The following is a 19,459-nucleotide window of genomic DNA, read 5'->3' as shown; positions in this document are numbered from 1 at the left end:
GAGAGCGCCTCCGGTTTAGCACGTCGTAATCGTCGGGGGGAGGGGGGGGCAAAGCGAACATCGCACTTGGTTGCATAGGAAACACTTCAGGTGATGCATACGAATTCATATGAATTAGGGACTTTTCTATTTAAAGCTTTCGTGACTGCAGGGATTCATCTTCTTGGTTCTTTCGGAAAAGTCACGTAGAAGGGAAATAATAAAATACGTGACTTTACCAAAAGAACCAAGAAGATGAATTAGGGACTTATTCATTTATACGTGGGAATGTCATCAGTGCCGTAAGCAGTTGATCTATTTCTGTTGTTGTACTGTACAATATTCCAATATCTACGCTCCCCTGACCAAACGTGGTGAAGTATGGTCAAGAAGCCCTCACCATCCGCATGGCGTGGGAAAGCCCTCAGCCAGCCAGCCAGCCATGGATTGACACAAGGGCTGTGCATGTGAATGTTCGTATACAATCGTGGGGACTGAGATAATTAATAAATGGCCACGTGTTCATGACATTCCCATGAACGAGTGTCTACAATTCTAAATCTGTTGAGTACAAAGTGGAGACCTTCTTCATTTGGGTATCGCTCGTATAATTATCATAATACCATTTACTTATTAGCCCTGGAATTCCAGAGTCTGCAGACCCTTTTTTCAAGAAGTTCCTGTTACATTGGGATATTTGGCTAACGCCAATTATATTTAACATTTTGTTTTACTCTGGGAGGAATCCGGAGAACCCAGAGGAAACCCACGCAGAACAGAGGGTAAAACATCCACACTCCACATGGGAAGGCACCCGAATCAGGAATCGAACCCAGACGCTTCTTGCTTGCGAGGCGCACGTGCTCACAACTTCGTCCCACCCTGCATACCCCCCAACAATACCGACGACTAATATGCGGCGTGAACACGCAACAGACACACGGGATGCACAAAGCGACGCGTTGCAAAAGGCACGGTGTGGCGCGCTCAGGAACAGTGCGTACTTGCACTCCTCGGGGTTGTGCTTCGCCTCGTCCGTGCAGCTGTAGAACTTCCCCTGCGGGAGAGGAATTAAATTATCGCAGCCCGGAAAACTCACCAACGGTGTTGTCGGCAACCCTTCACACCGAAACGGCAACCCGGTTTGCGCGAACAGCGGTGCGCGGCAGTGTGCTTCAAACTTTCGCTTCGGTTTCGGTGAGCGCGTGATTATTTAGTTAGTGATTCGTTTGTTTCTCGAGGTAAAAGGTGCAGGTCCTCTAATTGCTTGCTGAGGCCCACTGCTGGCAGGAAGGGCCGCTACTGGAGGGAGTTCTTGAGGACTCCCCCAGAGTGTTTGGCCTACTGTTTGCACGCTGGCCAGAAATCTTGGAAGAGGTGGCAATGCCCACGCTTTCTACCACCACCCGCGACCTGCCGATCGACTCACTGGTGTAGATTCATTGACACCACTGGGTGGACAGAGGGGTTAAAGAAACTTTCACCGTTATTTCAACTGTTCCGGAAGATTGAAGAGAACCGGAAATCTGTAGATTGCACATTCGGTGTGCTATCCTTGGCCACCATGGCAGCCGCCATGTAACAATTTATTAGTTTATTACAAGACATAAACTCTGTATATATTTGATGGTGGCTTTCCTAAGGGCCCGAGCGTGTGAACATACCGAGCTCTCATGAATTTTGACTACGCACAAATCATCCCCACCATCACACCACCACCACCCCCCAGACATTTCACACGCGACGTGTGATCGTGAATGTGTGGCTGCCGCTCTCGTCGGAAGAAGAGATCCGCTTCGCAGCGAACACGCCGCTGCGCTCCATTTGCTCAACGCGTTGTTCCATTTCGTTCACCCGGGGCGTGGACTCCCATGGGCCGCAAGGCGTATTCGAGTTAACAATCGCCAATGATGCTCAGCCTTTCGTCGATCCACTGCTGGAATGTGGAAAGCCTCCCCGCGGGGCTCCATCAGCCATGCTTAGGAGAAAATGAGGGTCGCTTGGCTTGAGTGTGCATAGCGCACTGCACTATAAACACAGCCACTCGAGTTCAACTCCCGGCCGTTATTTACTGCTGTCAGTCGAGAGTGATGTCTGAACAGGTCCTGGGCCCTCATCCCCAGATAACAGATGGGAGACCACGACACGTTAAGCAGGTGTCATAGATTGCTGCCGGAAGGGCTACATTGTGGGCAGCAGAGAGCTATAAAAATAATTATTGTACTTTACTATGAACTCACATCGATGCTCCCCCATCTTCACCAACCTGCACAGACCCACGTGACAATGTATAATCAAACGGCCCATTTGACTGGGACAGCTTGGGTGAGAAGAGGCCTCTGTCCCACGGTAGATTTATGAAAGTCTGTAAACTACTCTTGATTATTATCAATACCCATTATGAGAATGAGGCATTTCCTCAATACAGTAGAACCCCTCTTAACGACCACCCCTGTTAATGACTAATTGCTTAACGACGGGCCTCCATAGAGCCCAATGTGTTCGCTTACCGACCATTCACCTGTTAACGACGGGCTTAGAACGAGCACGCGACGGCCAATTTCGGCCAATCGGTGAGCTCCAAAGTGGTCTGACTAGGCCTCGGGCAATCAGCGACGTTCATTCTTGAGCGTTGGAGCATCGTTAAAATTCAATGTCTGCTGCGCTTTGAAGTGGAAACATGTCCTTAAGCGAGTGGAACCAATTACCGTCGTTAAGGGGGGTTCTACTGTATTTCCGAGATCCCTTAGCAAACAGCCCCGTGGTGGCTTAAGCGTACCTTGAAGAGCTGCACTCCAATGCAGGCAAACATGAACTGCAGCAGTGTGGTGACGATCATGATGTTGCCGATGGTCCGAATAGCCACGAACACGCACTGGACCACGTGCTGCCCGACAAATCAGCACGCACCACCAGATGCATGATGTAACACGTAGGCTTTCGCAGCCAATATTGTAATTCATGGATCATTCTTTTGGGTCAGGCCATTTAAGTGATCTGGTCAAATGTGTCGTAAGACCCTTCACCACCCAACATAGTCAAACATATGTAGATGTGACACGTACAAGTAAGTGTTGCACGTGCCAATCGTTATTGGTTCAACTTACCGGTAAGTTGAAAAACGACCCTCACAATCAAATTCAGCGATTAGATATGCCACGTTTGGCTTCAAAACTACGTTAAGCATCTTCAGGACAAAATACAGGAAAGTCACAATAAAATCTAGGAAGATGCTCGGCTTCCTGGATTTGTCTTGAAGGTTTTTTGTTTTTGAACTGTTGTATCTAAGTGGTAGCTTTGGTTGTGAGAACTATTGTTCAATGTAGCGCTGAGTGGAAATAATAATAGAGCGTTAAACGCTTGTAGACGTGTACATTTCATTTGTCCAGCTATGTCCGGTTGTGAAGGGTCTTATGACAAAATTTTACCAGATCAGCTTCAGCCAAAAACCATTATGAGCATCATTACATCTATTCATCAAAATCATCATCATATTACAATCATCATGATACATACATAATCGTGACCAGCAGAAATACATCTGAATCATCATTAGACTCACCATCAATCGTGATAATTATTATTATAAATGTTATCATCAATCAACCACCATCATCATCATTAATGCATCCACCATAAATATAACAATTACAACATTCATCATTATCAATACTAATCGTTCAATCATCACAATCATAATAAACAAACCCATGATCAACATATAATCTTCACCACCATCATCGGCTCTATGCGAACTCTTATGAACTCTGAGCAGCCAATTGACCATTGCTCATCATTATTACATATTGTACGTGTAATTTAATGAGGGCAACCCATATGAATTACTCATTGGACTTATGAATGAGTGAGCGGGCCAAAGGGTTCAGACGTGACAACATCATACGCATTAACGAAAGGAGAGAGAGAGAGCGAGAGAGCCACGGCGTACGAGATAATGGGGCGAACATTTTACCTTGAGGCCTTTTGCTCTGTTAATGGCCCTGAGAGGCCTTAGCACTCGAAGCACGCGGAGGATCTTTACCACGGAGATCGCGCTTGATCTACAAAGAGAAGTCGGCAACAACCATCGCTCAGAGGTGGCCAGTGTGCCACGTGGTGACCATGAGGGCACGAGCGAACTGGCCGCGGGCAGGGAAGTAATCCCTAACCTCTGTCCTTCCTTCAAAAAGGCTCTAAAACCTAAGGGTTGCCACCAACGGCTCATTGGAATCTGCGGATGAAATGCTCCTTAAAAATGTTTATTTGTTATTATCTTTCGATTTAAAGCTTTCGTGACTGCAGGGATTCATATTCTTGGGAAATAATAAAATAATAAAAATTCAACATAATAAAATAAAATTATCACGACGTTTCGGCCACAACGCAAGCAGACGTCCTCAGGTGAAGAAACAGAGCTGTCGTAAAGACAGCGTCTTAATGAACACTGCTAAGTGTGGCAGCGTATTTTAAGCTGGGTGGGAGGAGGAGAGAGCCTTGTCCTGGTTTTCCCATACCGTCATCTATGTGTGGTAGCTGTTCTAAGAAAAATCTGGAAGTCTTCCTGGAACAATAAAAGTCCCCGGGTTTTTGTCAGTTGCATAATTATGCACTCCTTAAGACGATGCATTCGCATGTAGTTATTCCCTCTTACAGTGGAATATTCTTCTTCGCGTGATATGTCCTGGTGTTTGATACCCCTGAGATGACAACTATATTCTGACTTTTGGGGTGTTCCAGTTCAGGGCTGGAAAAAAAAGTCAGACTCCATTCAAAGCCACAGCCACTTTGCAAGTGAATCATTATCCACAAGATGAGCACAATCCATCTCTGTGAATGCAATTCAAGTGAGCTCAACTCTAAGACAGAATGATCGTTTCACTACAATGTAATATGATTTATTTCTCGAGAAAAAACCTCACCGTATCTCAAAACTTTTTCCAGGAGAGTCCAAGATTGAAAATGATGGCCAATTCCATTGTCTGAGTGGTTTGCAAGCAGGTTTTCAAAAAGGTCTGCACAGATGGGTTTATGAACCCGCATTTAGCCATGCCACCATCTCCTGGCCAACTCTCGCAGCCCAGCGGGTTTGAAAGTTGCACGAACATGTAAGCTCCACCAAACCTTGCCACAGTTCACTGTTTTATTCTTACAAATAAACATCCACACTGAATTACCATCTCATGTACAAGTGAATGTGGTAATGGGGGTGAACGAGCGTGGTTATATTATAAATGGTACCCTGTATTCTTTTGCCTATTTTCTTTTGACATTACTGTCACATGCCACAGACAGGTGATGAAATTACCCATTTCACTGATGATGGAAATTGTATATTTCTAAGTGCACCTAGGCACTCAATTACTTAAAGCAATGTAAAACTTTACGCTGACTCTGCCCAATGAGTGAAGCCAATCATACTTTGTGCCCCTTCGCTTTCAGAAGCGCAAATGTGAAAATTAGCATTTTTGTATTATTTTAGACATAGGCGTACACCAGACAATAGTTGTGATAAATGTCAGGTTTTTATCCCTACAAGAACTTAATCTGAATTTGCATGAGTCTTTCCATGATGATGTTTCGTACTGTTTCTAAAGTAATATTTAAAAATGAATACATACTCTGGAAAAGACTAGGTTATTCCCTCATGCCATGTAATGGTGTGCCTTATTATAGTACCTATACATATGTCTTTAAGGTGGTGCAGTGTTTGTGTGTTCGGCAGGTGTGGTGGGCAGCTGGGGGCTTTGGCTTACTGAATTCCAAAGGAGACCAGAGAAACGCCAACCACGAGGAGGTCAAGGAGGTTAAAGTAGTTCCTACAGAAGGAGCCTTTGTGGAGGAACGCACCGTAGGAGGTCATCTGTTAAATAGAAACAGTCACTTGCATTAACACGACCTTGAGACGGTTAAATAACTTCTTCCAATGTTATTAATTTAACGTTGTAATACCTCTCCCGCATTACAAGCAACATATCATGGCATGCAGGAGAGAGAGAGAGAGAGAAAAAAAATCGAGCAAATGAAAAGCACAGATAAAAAATAAAATTCACAGCACTTATTTAGCCTCTCTAGAAAATAGACTTTACCTTCATGATAATAACTGGCACAGAGGCGCTACATTTACAATAGAATCCCCCACTTTCCACCAACACCAGAGCAAAAATAATAATCACATGCAGTAATTTAACCAAAGCTGGGAGGGTGGGTGGGGGCACACAGGAGGAGAAGACATAGGTCGTGCCTGCCACGACTCTCATTTCGTTATTTTTGGTGGCAGGTCTGCACAGTGAGGTTCAGGAGGCAGCGCACGAGGGAGGACACTGGACGGAGAGCGCCAAAGTTCACGTCCAGGGCGCTCGTGTGGGTGGGGGTGGGAGAGGCTGTGCCCGAATTTGAGGACGCACCTCGGACACCGCCAGATTGTTTCGTAATTGCGAACGTGCGATTGCAATTGGATTAAAGTCACATTTGTATCAAGCGCAGATGCCCCATGCAAGAAAGACACTTTCGTCGTATTGTTATTTTGTCCATTGCAAAGCATTTTTTTTCTTTCTCCGTACTATTGCGTTACGTATCTAATTGTGCAGGTGCACTGTTACAAACCGCAGCATTTCGCAATGGGGATAAACAAAAGGTTACGCCGTGGCATTTTCTCTATTTCGAGCTGTCCTTGGCATTTGTGTGCGAATGAATAAATTGTTCATTAAAATTCCGATGCACATCTACTCGAATTATGAGGCTTGCGCGTGGCGATACTCGGAGACTGTACGAGGCGCCTCTGAATGAATGAAGCCAATCCGTCTCTACTAGGCACTCCCAACAGATTTCACTCTTGGGCACGGGGCACGCGTACGTACGTGCGTGCGCATGTGTGCGCTTGTGTGCGTGCGTCTCCTCGTGGAATGCATGGACACCTCACTGTGCGTCGTGCGCACGGAATGTTGTGCTGCAGATTGAAGAGATTCATTGTGCGCTCAGGAGAATTTGGATCGATGTTGTCTGTCTGCAGCTTTCATGTGCGATGTGTGGGCATGGCAATTGATAGTTCACCCATAATAGAGTTTTTGTTTGGGTTAGATCACTTAAATAGATAAATGTGTGAGAGTTCACTCTTGTTTATGAATACCCCGACTGGGGTATGTGTGCGAGTTCACATCCCGCTGCGGCGATTAACTCAGCCCATCAGCTCTCTTGGATGAATAAAATGGGTACAACTATGTGAGACGTCAACGAATGTTTGTCTTTTAGATTGACTCACCCATGCCATAGAAAGGTGGAATTGCCACTTATGGTTCAGGTATAATAATAACAAGATATACACTCTTTTGAGCAGAACATCTTTTTCTCAAATGTCACATCCCACTTGCTTGCCTCGTAGCCCTCCGATGTGTTTTCGGGTCGGAACTAGCGGGTAAGCAAGTGGAGTGTGGACTTTGGCATGACTCATATATCCGACATTTCGTTCCCTGTGGCTGGGAGATTCTTTGGGCAACTTTCTTCAGCGCACCAGAAAAACGTCGGAGAGCCGTACGGCAGAATCGCAATAACCTACGGAGATTTGTATCGTCTGTCACGCTTTTCTGTGTGTGTGTGTATTTTAGATTGATAAACATGGTGGATATATTGCAGAAATTCCTACTTCTATACAATATCAAATAATAAACATTTTCCTGAGCAACACACAGCATGAATCATTAAATTATTTGCATAATTATCAAACACTTGTCCTGACACAATGTATTATAAGCTGAAACCCATGCCCTGCAAACATTCAAAGGAACTCCAAACAAAAGCACTAAAAACCTTGTGTTCATAACAGAATACATTCAGTTTGAAACAAACGCCGTCATTCTAATTAGCGGGCTCACTGTCATAAATGTAAAAGTGACAATTTGGAGCCAGCTGCAAACTTTTTGTTTTTTCATTGGTTCAATGTGGTCAAGCCTATATGTTATATTTGGATGTCAAAGGCATGCCAAAGTAAAAGTAATATTGAAGGGCAGTGCACTGGCAAGTCTTGCAGAAACACAAAGATGAAAATGATTTATCACAGTGGTAGCTATCAGAGACAACCTCACAAGTGAAATACGTGACAAGTCAATGATGTAAAAAAAAAAGCCATCGCCTGCACCATTCGTATACGATGTTTTTTTTCCAACATTGCAATGCAGCGTTTGTTAATTATACAGGTGGCTTTGGTATTTGCGAATTTAAAGTGGTGCACTAGATGTATTTGGTACGAAAAATTTGCAACATAAAAAAAAATATGAACTCCGTTGACCAATTTCTTGCGATCTGGTCTTCGGGTAGCCAAATAGGGATCGCGAGTATTTAATTTTTAACTGAATATTTTCAGTGTTAATATTCAACACAAGCCTCACTAGGGGGGGGAGGCGGGGGGGGGGGGGAATGGCCACTACTGCCACCCAATGTCGTGGGCATATTACACGAGGGAGAGAGAGATATTCATATTCTTAGGTTTTTTCGGTAAAGTCACGTAGGTAAAAACATTAAAATTCATAAAAGTAAAATAAAAAATCAACACAAGCCTCCGAAACGTCGTGATTTTTATTTTACTTTCATTAATTTTAATGTTTTTACCTACGTGACTTTACCGAAAAAACCTAAGAATATGAGAAAGAGAGAGTCTTCTGAAGAACGCGGGTAGGTAGGGGGGGTCACACGAATTGGCACGGCACACCCACAGCAGCGAGGATGCCTAAGTGGCCACCACACTCTGCTTTACCTTCAGCACGATCTCAAACGTAAAAATACCAGTGAAGACATAATCTGCATAGCCTAGGATCTGCAAGGCAAGGACAGCATCATCACCATTGTTACAGCGACTATTTTGGCCGGGCACGACACGCAGGGAACATGATTACCTTCAGGAGGATCTCAACAGTGAAGATGGCTGTGAAAGCATAGTCAAAGTAACCGAGAATCTGCAAGGGCGGAACATCGAAGGGATAAAAACAGGGTGAGCAAAACATTTCTGTGGCTTATCAAGAACCACCACACACGTGCAGAGCAGCTTGCAAGCAAACAACCACTGAGAAGTTAAATATGGCAGTGTGACTCTTACTGGCAACCCTATTATTCGTCACGATTGTTATCCGGGGGCGAGTCAACACGCAAAAATTCGTATTATACGTGGGACAGATTGCTCCAAACGTATCTGTGGATATTTCACGGATAAGTGCGTGTGTGTGTGTCTGTGTGTGTGTGGGGAGCGATAGTGCAGCGGTTAGCACGCTGCGCTATGAACCTGGCGTCCCGAGTTCGATTCCCGCTCACGGCCAACACCAGTGACGATTATCTGAACCGGTCCCGGGCCTCCCCTAGGTCGACTCAGCCTAAAATGAGTACCTGGTGCGGTGTGTAAACATCGCCACTGGGGAAACAAAGGCGGTCGGGCGTGGTGCAGGCCATCCACCCCCTCGTGTACCGTTCCGGCCTTCATAGGTGCTCGCTAACAGCACTTGCCCCTACAGTCTGTTAAGGCTATACGGGGGATCTTTGTGTGGTTAAAGTGCTGAGCTAGCACTGATGAGAACCGGGGGTTCGAATGCAAACTGCCGCCAGTGAATGCACCGGATTCTGTGGAGAAATTTGATGGGAAATCGTAGAAAATCACCACTGTCATGCATGCCAATCCACTGTCTGCACGGATACGAGGAGGGTTGTTTTGTGGACAAGAGGATCGGTAAAGTGCCGCCTCCCATATCACCCCACGGATCATGGGAGTCTCACTCCTGAACACATTGTAAACGCACCAGTCGAGCTATCAATTGCCAGTGTTTCAGTGACCGCGGTACACGCTCAGTCGAGCTATCAATTGCCAGTGTTTCAGTGACCGCGGTACACGCTTTAAAACTGGTTTATTGGGTAGTCATAAGAACACAATTTTAGACGGGGAATAGATTATAGTTACATTTTAACTGATATTTAAAACCATTAGCGCAAGATGATATGGTAAAAGGGCGATTTCCACTTATTTACTCGATTGCCAATTTATTTCAGACTCCCCGGCGTGCACAGCGGCGCATCATGGGGCGATTGTTGCTTTGGTGCTCACGCTGCCCCGAACTCATGCCCCAAATCCTTCCCGACCCTTCACCCAAAATCCCAGCGATCCGACCGTGGAATGCGCTGGGACGCCGTGCCCACCGGCAGGTGTTTGCCTCTGGGTCGGGCGCACGCAAGTGAACGAGACGATAAACACACGGCGGCATTTCCAATCGGCCGTGGCCTTCAACCGGCACGCGAAGGCAAAGGTGCAGCGCTGAAGTTACTTGCTCGTGCCGCTCGCTGTCGGAAGACAGCCTCCACTGGAGGAAGCTCTGGAGAGCCCCTCCAGAGGATAACTTTGGCCTAACTCTTCAACGCTTTGCCGGAAAACCTTGGAAGAGGTGGCGGTATCCACACCACACGCGACAAGCCCATCGACTAACTTTGGTGTGCCCATTCATACTGCTGGGTGGACAGAGGTGGCGGTGCTTCAAGATTTGCCGGTGTGCAAACGGTCACACACCACGGCAGCGTCCACGACACAACTCAGGACTTCTCTGCCAGTACACTAGATACGGAATAGAGTGAGCTCCAGAGGTCGCAACCGGGTACCCGATACCCGTACCCTACCAGATAACCGGCTACCCGTACCCAGCCAGGTACGGGTACGACTACGCGTTTGCGACCCTGGTGTGGCCGGGTACGGGTACGGGTAGGCCGTGAGTCACTGGTGAGTAACTGTTTGTCACTAATTTCGGGTAGGGTACGGGTACGGTACGGGTACCCATTTGCGACCCTGGTGTGGCCGGGTACAGGTACGGGTAAAGAATCAAAACCCATTTGCGACCTCTGGTGAGCTCACATAGCCGGGCCATTGGTCTGACCCATACGTTAGGGTCAGACCAATGCAACAAAACAATATGCAGGCCCTGGGTGTGTTGTATCAATTGCGGCAGCTATCACAGCTTGAAGGATGTTATTTAACGGGTAAAAGACGGACACATCTACTGTCACCAGTAATCAAGAGCCCTCGAAGCTGATGCAGGGGTAACATGTGGTTTTGGACCATGTACCCTGGCCACCTGGTACCCCAGTCAAGCAGGCTGGGGCTGCGTTGCGTAGACACATCTGCCGTGGGTGGAATGACGTGCATTTCAAGTGACAATCCCAGGACAGCCAGGTGAAAAATAAATCCACACACGCCCACGTGCTCCAACACGCAGTGCGTTTTCCACACCCGACTAAAGGTTGTTGTTTGCTAACAAGCTGATCTGAGCAACAGTATATGCAATATTCGCTTTATTACGTGTACACGATAACAACATTAAAAGTTGCATATAAAAGCATTTATATTTGTAATACAAGATTGGATGGCAGCATCCAAAGTCCCCATCCATCTTCAAATGATCCATTCCATGTTTTACAAATTATTTGGTGATGCTGCTCCTGTGTTGGCTGTGGTGCTCCAACACAAAAAAAGACTCGTCACATCCGTGAATAAATAACACTGTCGTGAAAGGTGAAATATGTAATAGGTGATGTTTCTGGCAATAGCCCTCCTTCATGGCATATTATTTATCCATAATAGAGGTTTTTTGGGGGGTTAGATCGCGTAAATATATAAACGTGTCGTTAAAACCCGCCACCACCCAACACAGCCAACTAGTAAGGGTTGTCACGTAAACAGAACGTGCCAATTCGTCACGAGTACAGCACTAACCGGTGTGGTGGAGAGCCAAGTCACAACATTTACAATCTGAGTACGACGTTTCGCCAGTAATTTCAACTAGCTTCATCAGGCGACAGCCAGATTTGTGGAGAAGTCTAACTGTTTCGTTCCTTATATAGAGGCGTAGATGTGTTGACTACTTAATGAAGTACGCTGCCTTTTGTAGGAATGCATTTAAATAATGTATTATTTTATGATTCGCTTCCATGCAGCACTAAGGCGGTAGCTATCCGAATGGTTAAAGTTATTTAGACTTTAACTGTTCGGATAGCTACATCAATAGGGATTACCGTTGGTAGGGCTATTTGAATAACACAATAGACAGGAAGGACAAGTTAAAAGGGCCCGCATAATGCACATGCATAATGTACGTTGACTCAGTAATCCCCCCCCGCCCCCCACATTGTACAAGAGCGCAGAAGGGTGGTCAACACATCTACGCCTCTACGTAAGGAACGAAACAGGTGGACTTCTCCACAAATCTGGCTGTCGCCTGATGAAGCTAGTTGTAATTTCTGGCGAAACGTCGTACTCAGATTGTAAATGTTGTGGCTTGGCTCTCCAACACACCGGTGTGCTGTACTAGTGACGAATTGGCCACGTTCTGTTTACGTGACAACCCTTACTCGTTGGCTGTGTCGGGTGGTGGCGGGTTTTAACGACACATTTATATATTTACGCGATCTAACCCAAAAATCTCCTTTATGTATGATATTGGTCGCGAAAGCCTACGACGTGTTAAACATATTATTTATGTCCACGGTGCTTAAAACCGCATGAATTAGACTTCTCTGACAGGTGCACTAATTGGAATAGCGGTGTACTCACACGTATTTGGCTGTGGTACTGTGAAGCTGGGATATAGAAATTAGGTTCAGACCCATGAAACGCAACATTATGATTCCGTATGGCCAATGAAGAGAGATTCAGCTGCCAGTAAATTAGCAATCGTATTGCTTTGCTGAGAGTCGGTGAATAGATTTAGTTTTTATATATTGTAAATGAATTTGATGTTTTTCATTTGTAAATCCCATGACTGCTCTCTGTGTTCCGTTATGCCAATCGCTGCTCGCCGGACAGTGCGAGGCGTGCGTGTTATCCTTCACAATAGAACAATTGCGATGGCAGGGAGTCATTGGGTTGCCACTGTTCTCAAATACAAAATGCTTTTTTTGAGAATGTGATAAACGGGGATCATGACAGCAGGATAGGGCGAGCATGGTGACACAGACACAACGTGCGCAACTCATAGCAAATACAACAGGCAGTGTTACGACAACAACAACAAATGAAACAACATTCTTGCAAAACAAAAATAATTTCATTTATAAATATCACGAACAAGCAAATAAATAAATAATGAAAGGTCAAATGCATATCTTGGCATGCTAGAGATGTAAGGTCGGATTACATGCTGATGTTATCGTTATGACTGTATGCACAGTTGTAAAGTGATGTACGGTGCCGTATCATGTTCATTTATTAAGGGAAGTCACTCACGTTGTTTCGGAAAGAATGATTGCGAATCGGGTCCTCCGCGGCCAAAGAAACACTGCTCAGCATGATCATGGCCAAAATGAGGTTGGTGAAAATGTGATGATGAATAAGGCGATGGCAACACACTCGAACGCTGAAGAAAGACAAAAAGAAAACGTCAAACGCCAGCGTCACGGCATCACGAGCTAAACGGTGGTAAAGGCGCAGCCGTGCTACCGCTTGCTCAAGGCACTGCTGGCCAGAAAGGCCTCCTCCACCGGTCAAAGCTACAGAGAGCCCGTCTATTCGGTATTTCGCCTCCTCTTCCATACTGCCCACACAATCTTGGAAGAGAGGTGGGTGCATCCACACTTTATCCCACCGCACCTGACCGACCTTATCGACTGACTGTGGTGCTCCCCATTTATACTGCTGGGCGGACAGATGCATAGGGTGGGGGAATTTAAGAAACCGCCAGGATTGAATAGGCAACCTCTGGATTTCAAGTCCAGCGTTGCTAATTGCACTGCACGGCGTCAGCTCTCCTTGCTGCCAGCGTCGCCAGCGAGAGACGTGCGCTAATTGGCGGGGCTCGCAGCAGCCGAGCACTATGGGAATAGCAGGGACCCGGCTCAAGGCTCGATGAGCAGAACGGCTGCGCGGACACGTGTCGTCCGCCGCGCGCGCTTGACAGCTAATTCGCACAGCTTCACACTCCGCGGGCCTCGCACTCCGAGCTCCTGCGGTGTGCGCCGGCGAGCGGCTTCATCGGGGGCTTTCGAGGGAGGCTTACCGAAGCGCGCTTGGCCACGTGGTCGCATGCCTCGTGAACAAAAAAAAAAGCGTCGTGGCTGAGCTAATTTTGTTTCGCAGTGGGGAGGCCAGTATTAAATCCCGCAGCGGGCTGCTTTGGTACGAAAATTGCAATCGCACGCACGATTATGAAGGGGACACGTATGCACTCGGAATGCAAGAATGAGTTTTTGGTGGTAAATTGTTGAGACTTGAGATTTTTGGGAATTTGAAGGACAATGTTGGATCTTTATTTCAGATATTCAGATCAATTTACGATGCGATTATTTTTACGCATCTGCGTGCTGACAAATGCGATGCCACCCAATTCCAAAGAAGTATGACATCAATGTGACGTCACACTTTCATATTGCCTGGAATTTTGTGTCTAGGCCCAATTTTTTCTGATTTTGTAGATTTAATCTCGAAACACATGCCAAGCATATCTACACAACTATCCACATTGGATGTACGTGGCTGGGTCCACAATCCCCAAAACAATTCAGGCATAAATATTAAAAACGTGGAGATTTAATGGGCTCATTTATGTTTCGTACCAAGCTACTGTGTAAGGACATTTAGGCACTATAAACGCGCAAATGATACCTCTGTTAAATGATGTGATTATCATGTTCCCATACTGTAATTGTATTACCTTGGGCTTGACCTTATGAAGCCCACAGCCAACCCTTTGCCAATCCACTGCTGGATAAAACACCTGCCCAATGTCGTATTGGCCATGGGGGGATGTTTCACCATACTCCACCTTGGCACCATTGTTTCAAATGATGCACCGGGAGGTGAAATTGAACCAGGGAGCTCTGGCTTGCAAGTCCAGTGCATTAACCATTACACCACGGCAGCATCGCTGGTGAACGGGTATATGCAGTATACTTTAATAACTGTAATCATCATCATCATTTACAGCCCTTTCTCCACGCAGCACTAAGACATTTGCACAAGTAACCGTGTAAACAAATCAGTGGGCTACGTTTTAGACTTTGGAGGACAAGGGGAGGTACAAGGAGAAAGGCATGCGGCGTACGGGTTCGTGCTGCTGAAGATAAAGAAAGAGCTCCCCTCTGGAATGGGGACCACTTTCTCCTTCAGGTTGAGGTCAGAGAGGCGACGGGGCCGAGGACCAGAGGGCATGTCCGGCTCCTCCTCGTCCTCCTCCTCTTCCTCCTCCTCTTCCTCCCCCTCGCCGAGCTGCTCCTCTTCCTCCTCCGCCGCCTCGTCTTTAAACAAAAAACGCGAGGGCATAAAAACGCAGTGGGATCCGCCCGTTTAGAATCGTTGGGGCGAGCGTTATTCGCGAAATTTTGCTTTTGAGATCGGGCGGGGGTTCAGGGTGACTTGGTCACAATTAAACTAAACTAAACTTTTTATTTTACCAGGTTAAGGCCCACTGAGCTATATAGCTCTGCAACTCTTTTTCAGAAGCGACCTGGCCATCATGTGGAAATTCACAGCAGCCAAATACTCTGAACGCGTGATATTGATTCTAAATGTGGAGGGGAAAACCCGGAGGAGCCGGAGAAAAATCCACGCGAGTGAACGCATTCGGCGTTCACGGCATTCTAGCGGCACGAAGGCCACGTGGAAGACGCTGATGTTTATTCCTTGAGAACTTTACACAACGTTTCTGACTGTTCCAGATTAACACTTGGACCGCCGTCGTCCCCACGTGTCCAAGTGTTTCCACACCTCTTCCACAAACCTCCTATGTCCACTCGCTTCGTTCAACCGGATCAGAGCCCGTTATTCAAATTAAAAGCTAGCAGATGCTTTTAATTCCCGCAAAGACAATACATGGAAGCGTTACCTGCGGCGTGAGATCCGGAGGATGGAAGAGCCTTCTTCCCGTCGTCGGCAGTAATCTGCAACTACAAATAAATCGGGCGCCGCCCATCGTTACCGCAGGGCAATGCGGAGGTGTACCTTGGGTTCGCGCGATGCATGGCATCGTGTGCCCATCATTACCACCGCACCGATCGCGTGCGGGAGACCTTTTGCCAGCGTCGATTGGACCACAAAAGGAAACATGAAGGTCACGGCAGCATCACTGGTGCACCGTTCTTCGCGCGACGCAGACGTTTAGATCATGCCTGTAGGCTCAGCTCGAAGCTTCGTGCCATGGTGTTGAAAATGTCTGCTCGTCAGGACGTAAGCTCGTTCATTGTGAATTAACGAGGTTGCCAAATTAAGAGAGAATGAGCAGCAGGTGAGTCCAAAAATAGAATAATCGACTGGCAGTGACAGGAAAGGATGATCTGAGTGTTTCAGTTGACTGACCTTTATAAGGATGAGTTGACCTTCAGTGACAGTAATAGAGAAGCCCTGTTGTTACTTATAATTGGGTATGTTGTTCTTTGTACAGGGTGATCCGTGTACTGATGCCCCACTGACATATGCCCCTCTCTTCCTTCTTAACAGCTGATTGACAACTGTGACAACGACGACTCCGCATCTTGCAAAAGCGATCAGACACCTCAAGTCAATGCAAACATTAAACAGAGAACAATAAAACAGCAATGAATAACACAGCAAAAAAAACACTTAATTAACAGCAAGCAAAACACCGTCTAAATTAAAGCATTACAACTTAATATTACAGGGGAGAACATTTTATGTGTTGAGAAGGGTATAATTAAAAGTAAATTATATTCATGATGACAAAACTACAAATCCAATGTTTCCATTAAAAATAGTTTCATCAGCAAAATAGTTTTTGTTAAGTTTCTTTGTTAAGTGATTATATGTCCCTGATTTCCTTAACCAACCAGGTACCTCAAGGGTAGAGCGAGTGGCTCGCATTTGGAAGGTTTCCGAGTTCAGAATCAGAATATTTATTTATTCTAGAGAAATCCGATGAGCTATGAAGCTCTTTTTCACGGATGTCAAGTAGAGGCAAGGCCAGAGAGTTACACGAACAAATGGTAAACAAACGAAAGGAGTACAAAGAATAGGAATGGCAAGCAGATCACTCTAAACAAGTCAATTCACTTTAACTAAATTATTTTTATTTTACCAGGTAAAGCACACCGAGCTATTTGTTATTTTTCAGAAGCAACCTGGCCACAAATGAGAGCTCAACGAAGTGGCCTATCATGTGTCAATCTATAGCCGCCAAATATTCAAAATGCATGTTTATATTGAGAATTCACACAGCCCATCATCCTTCTGGGGTCGATAAAGTAAGTACCACTTTGTAAGACAGTCAACAGTGGTTGTCCTTTGGAGAGACTCACCTGCACCATTTGAATTATACACAGATGATGAGCACCGCTTCGATGCTCATATAACATAAATTAAATGCATCAAATATATCAACGTGCCTGGGTAAAATGCAGCTGTATAATCACCGCCAATGTATGCAAATCACGTAATGTAAAGGACAACTCACACGTACACCCAGGTGTGTAAATTACCTGGCGTTCAGGTCACCTGGCCCATCGTCTGGCCGATGTTAGGCCACGTTTCTCACGGACTCTCTGGTGGGCAAACCAGCTGGAATTCTGGTAAACTTGGCACCAAGGCCACATGGTGCATACGTCGGGAGCGCTCAATTGAGTTTTGGATGCTGCCACAAGGACACGCTGCATGAACAGGTGGTTACCAATTAGAGCAGTGCCCTTGGCTGTGTGTGTGTGCTCAGAGGGCTGGGTGTTACTGCTGTTGCTGCGGCTGATGTCCTATCGTACCTTGGTGCTGGCATCAGCGATTTTATCGAGTTTGCCCCTCTCCCCGTCCTCTTTATTTTCCAACTTGCCATTTTTCTCTGCCCTGTGATGGTGTGAAAGCAGCATCTACGAGTCAGCGGATTTCCCCTTTGTTGTATAGTTACGTACATGTACAGTATATGGAATATTGTGGGTTTGTGATGTTAAGGATATGACATCGTCCTATATGAGTATAAAGTATAATCTGAAGTCACTCAATTAAAATGTTTCCTTCCATCAGCCTATTGGCTTTCCAGCCCAATATGATCAAACAAACATTTGTTTAAGCGAGCGAAACATGGCTTTGAGTTCATGTTCTCTATTAGCAAGCCGTAATGTAAACATGTTACTAAACATTGCTTTTTTATTGAATAAATTACATCTTTCAATTACATTTTCTTGTACATTTTGATGTGTTCATCACGATTACGCTATGGATGACCCACATATTCCATTTGCTTTGATAATTGGCCAAATACCAGCTTTCAAAAATATTATAATCGGGCCGAATAGATGCATAAAAACGAATCTAGAATTTCAAATAACAGTTCACTGTTTTAAAACCCTCAGACATCGCCCGCAACCGATAACGATGATCATTAACGAGCGATTGATAATGTTCGCAATGATGATACATGGGTTATTGATAAATGGATGACTGCTAGATGGACGATGACCACATTGATGATTCAATGACAGTACGATTGCCATTTAAAGATGTTGACGTCATTGATGACGACGATGATTCTACCTGGCACTCTTTTTCTTTTCCTTCTCCTCCTCGTCCTCTTTCTGCGCAGTGTTGAGACTTTCAGCGTCGGCCAAGTTGTCCACGGCAATGGCCAAGAACACGTTCAGGAGGATGTCTGTGGCCCAACACCCGCTCAGGATCCAAACCTGCACTTACAACTTGGGAGCTCGGCTCGGCAAAAATTCGGGCGAACGGCAAATTTTTTGCACCGAATTTGGCCCGAAGCCTGCAGCGCTCTCATTCGGCTCGGGTGAGCCCGTGGTGTGACGAGCTAATGACATCTCTGTTGTGAAATAAAACAAAGTGTAAATAAATAATGGCAACCAATGCCCGGTGTATTAGTATTATTTTTCTTTCTATCATATTTTATGTAATGACGCTTTTAGAGCTGAATCATTCGAGTGATGCATTGAACTCATAATGGGAACACTGGCCTCTTTGTATAAGGCTCATTTGTAACAGCGTGTGTTGGACCGCAGTCAGTGCACGGGTTCCTACAACTGTCAAGGTAAAAGCGCAGCCCTGAAATTGCCTGCTAACGTCACTACTGGCAAAAGGGATTTCGCTAGAAAGAGCTCAAGAGGGACCCTATCGTGATGGGTATTGTGGCCTAATGTCTGTGCGCTGGTCAGACGCCTTGAAAGAAGTAGGAGCGCCCACACTTTAACCCACCACGCGCGACCAACCACTCGACTGATTTACACTGAGAGAGGCATGGGGGCATTTAAGAAACTTGCACCATTGTTTAAAATGCCAAACTAGCGGAGATCAAATCGAGCCGGAGACCTCTGAATTTCAAGTTCAGCGTGCTAACCATTGCATCACGGCAGTATCCCCGGCACCTACAAAAAGTGAAATAGGTGACAACAAATAAATAAATCCAGCCAGTGCCCGTATGACGACATTGTCCGTGGGGCTGAAGGTGACCAAGGGAGTTTACACCTCTCATCCGCGCACAGCGGTGCGGGCGGAGGTTCTGCTTTCCGCTCGGCGACGAGG

General features: G+C 45.9%; 1 protein-coding gene across 10 annotated transcripts in view; it reads right to left on the bottom strand.

Moving 5' to 3' along the window:
• Positions 1-19,459, bottom strand: part of LOC144944328 (voltage-dependent L-type calcium channel subunit alpha-1D-like) — a 208,573-nt gene that overhangs the window by 54,140 nt on the left and 134,974 nt on the right. For 9 of the 10 annotated variants that reach the window (XM_078872398.1, XM_078872403.1, XM_078872407.1 and 6 more), the window contains 10 exons: positions 18,461-18,575; positions 17,692-17,773; positions 15,813-15,873; positions 15,033-15,225; positions 13,220-13,349; positions 8,865-8,924; positions 5,733-5,839; positions 3,953-4,040; positions 2,759-2,866; positions 984-1,036 (listed from right to left, as the gene is read on the bottom strand). In XM_078872398.1, coding sequence (XP_078728524.1) covers positions 984-1,036; positions 2,759-2,866; positions 3,953-4,040; positions 5,733-5,839; positions 8,865-8,924; positions 13,220-13,349; positions 15,033-15,225; positions 15,813-15,873; positions 17,692-17,773; positions 18,461-18,575 — 997 coding nt within the window. The remainder of the gene's footprint in view (positions 1-983; positions 1,037-2,758; positions 2,867-3,952; positions 4,041-5,732; positions 5,840-8,864; positions 8,925-13,219; positions 13,350-15,032; positions 15,226-15,812; positions 15,874-17,691; positions 17,774-18,460; positions 18,576-19,459) is intronic. The other variant, XM_078872405.1, reaches the window with a different exon arrangement.

Source organism: Lampetra fluviatilis, chromosome 34, assembly GCF_964198595.1.
Source record: "Lampetra fluviatilis chromosome 34, kcLamFluv1.1, whole genome shotgun sequence".
Taxonomy (NCBI): domain Eukaryota; kingdom Metazoa; phylum Chordata; class Hyperoartia; order Petromyzontiformes; family Petromyzontidae; genus Lampetra; species Lampetra fluviatilis.
Note: the sequence above shows the minus strand (reverse complement) of the source record. Positions and strands in the feature narration are given on the sequence as shown.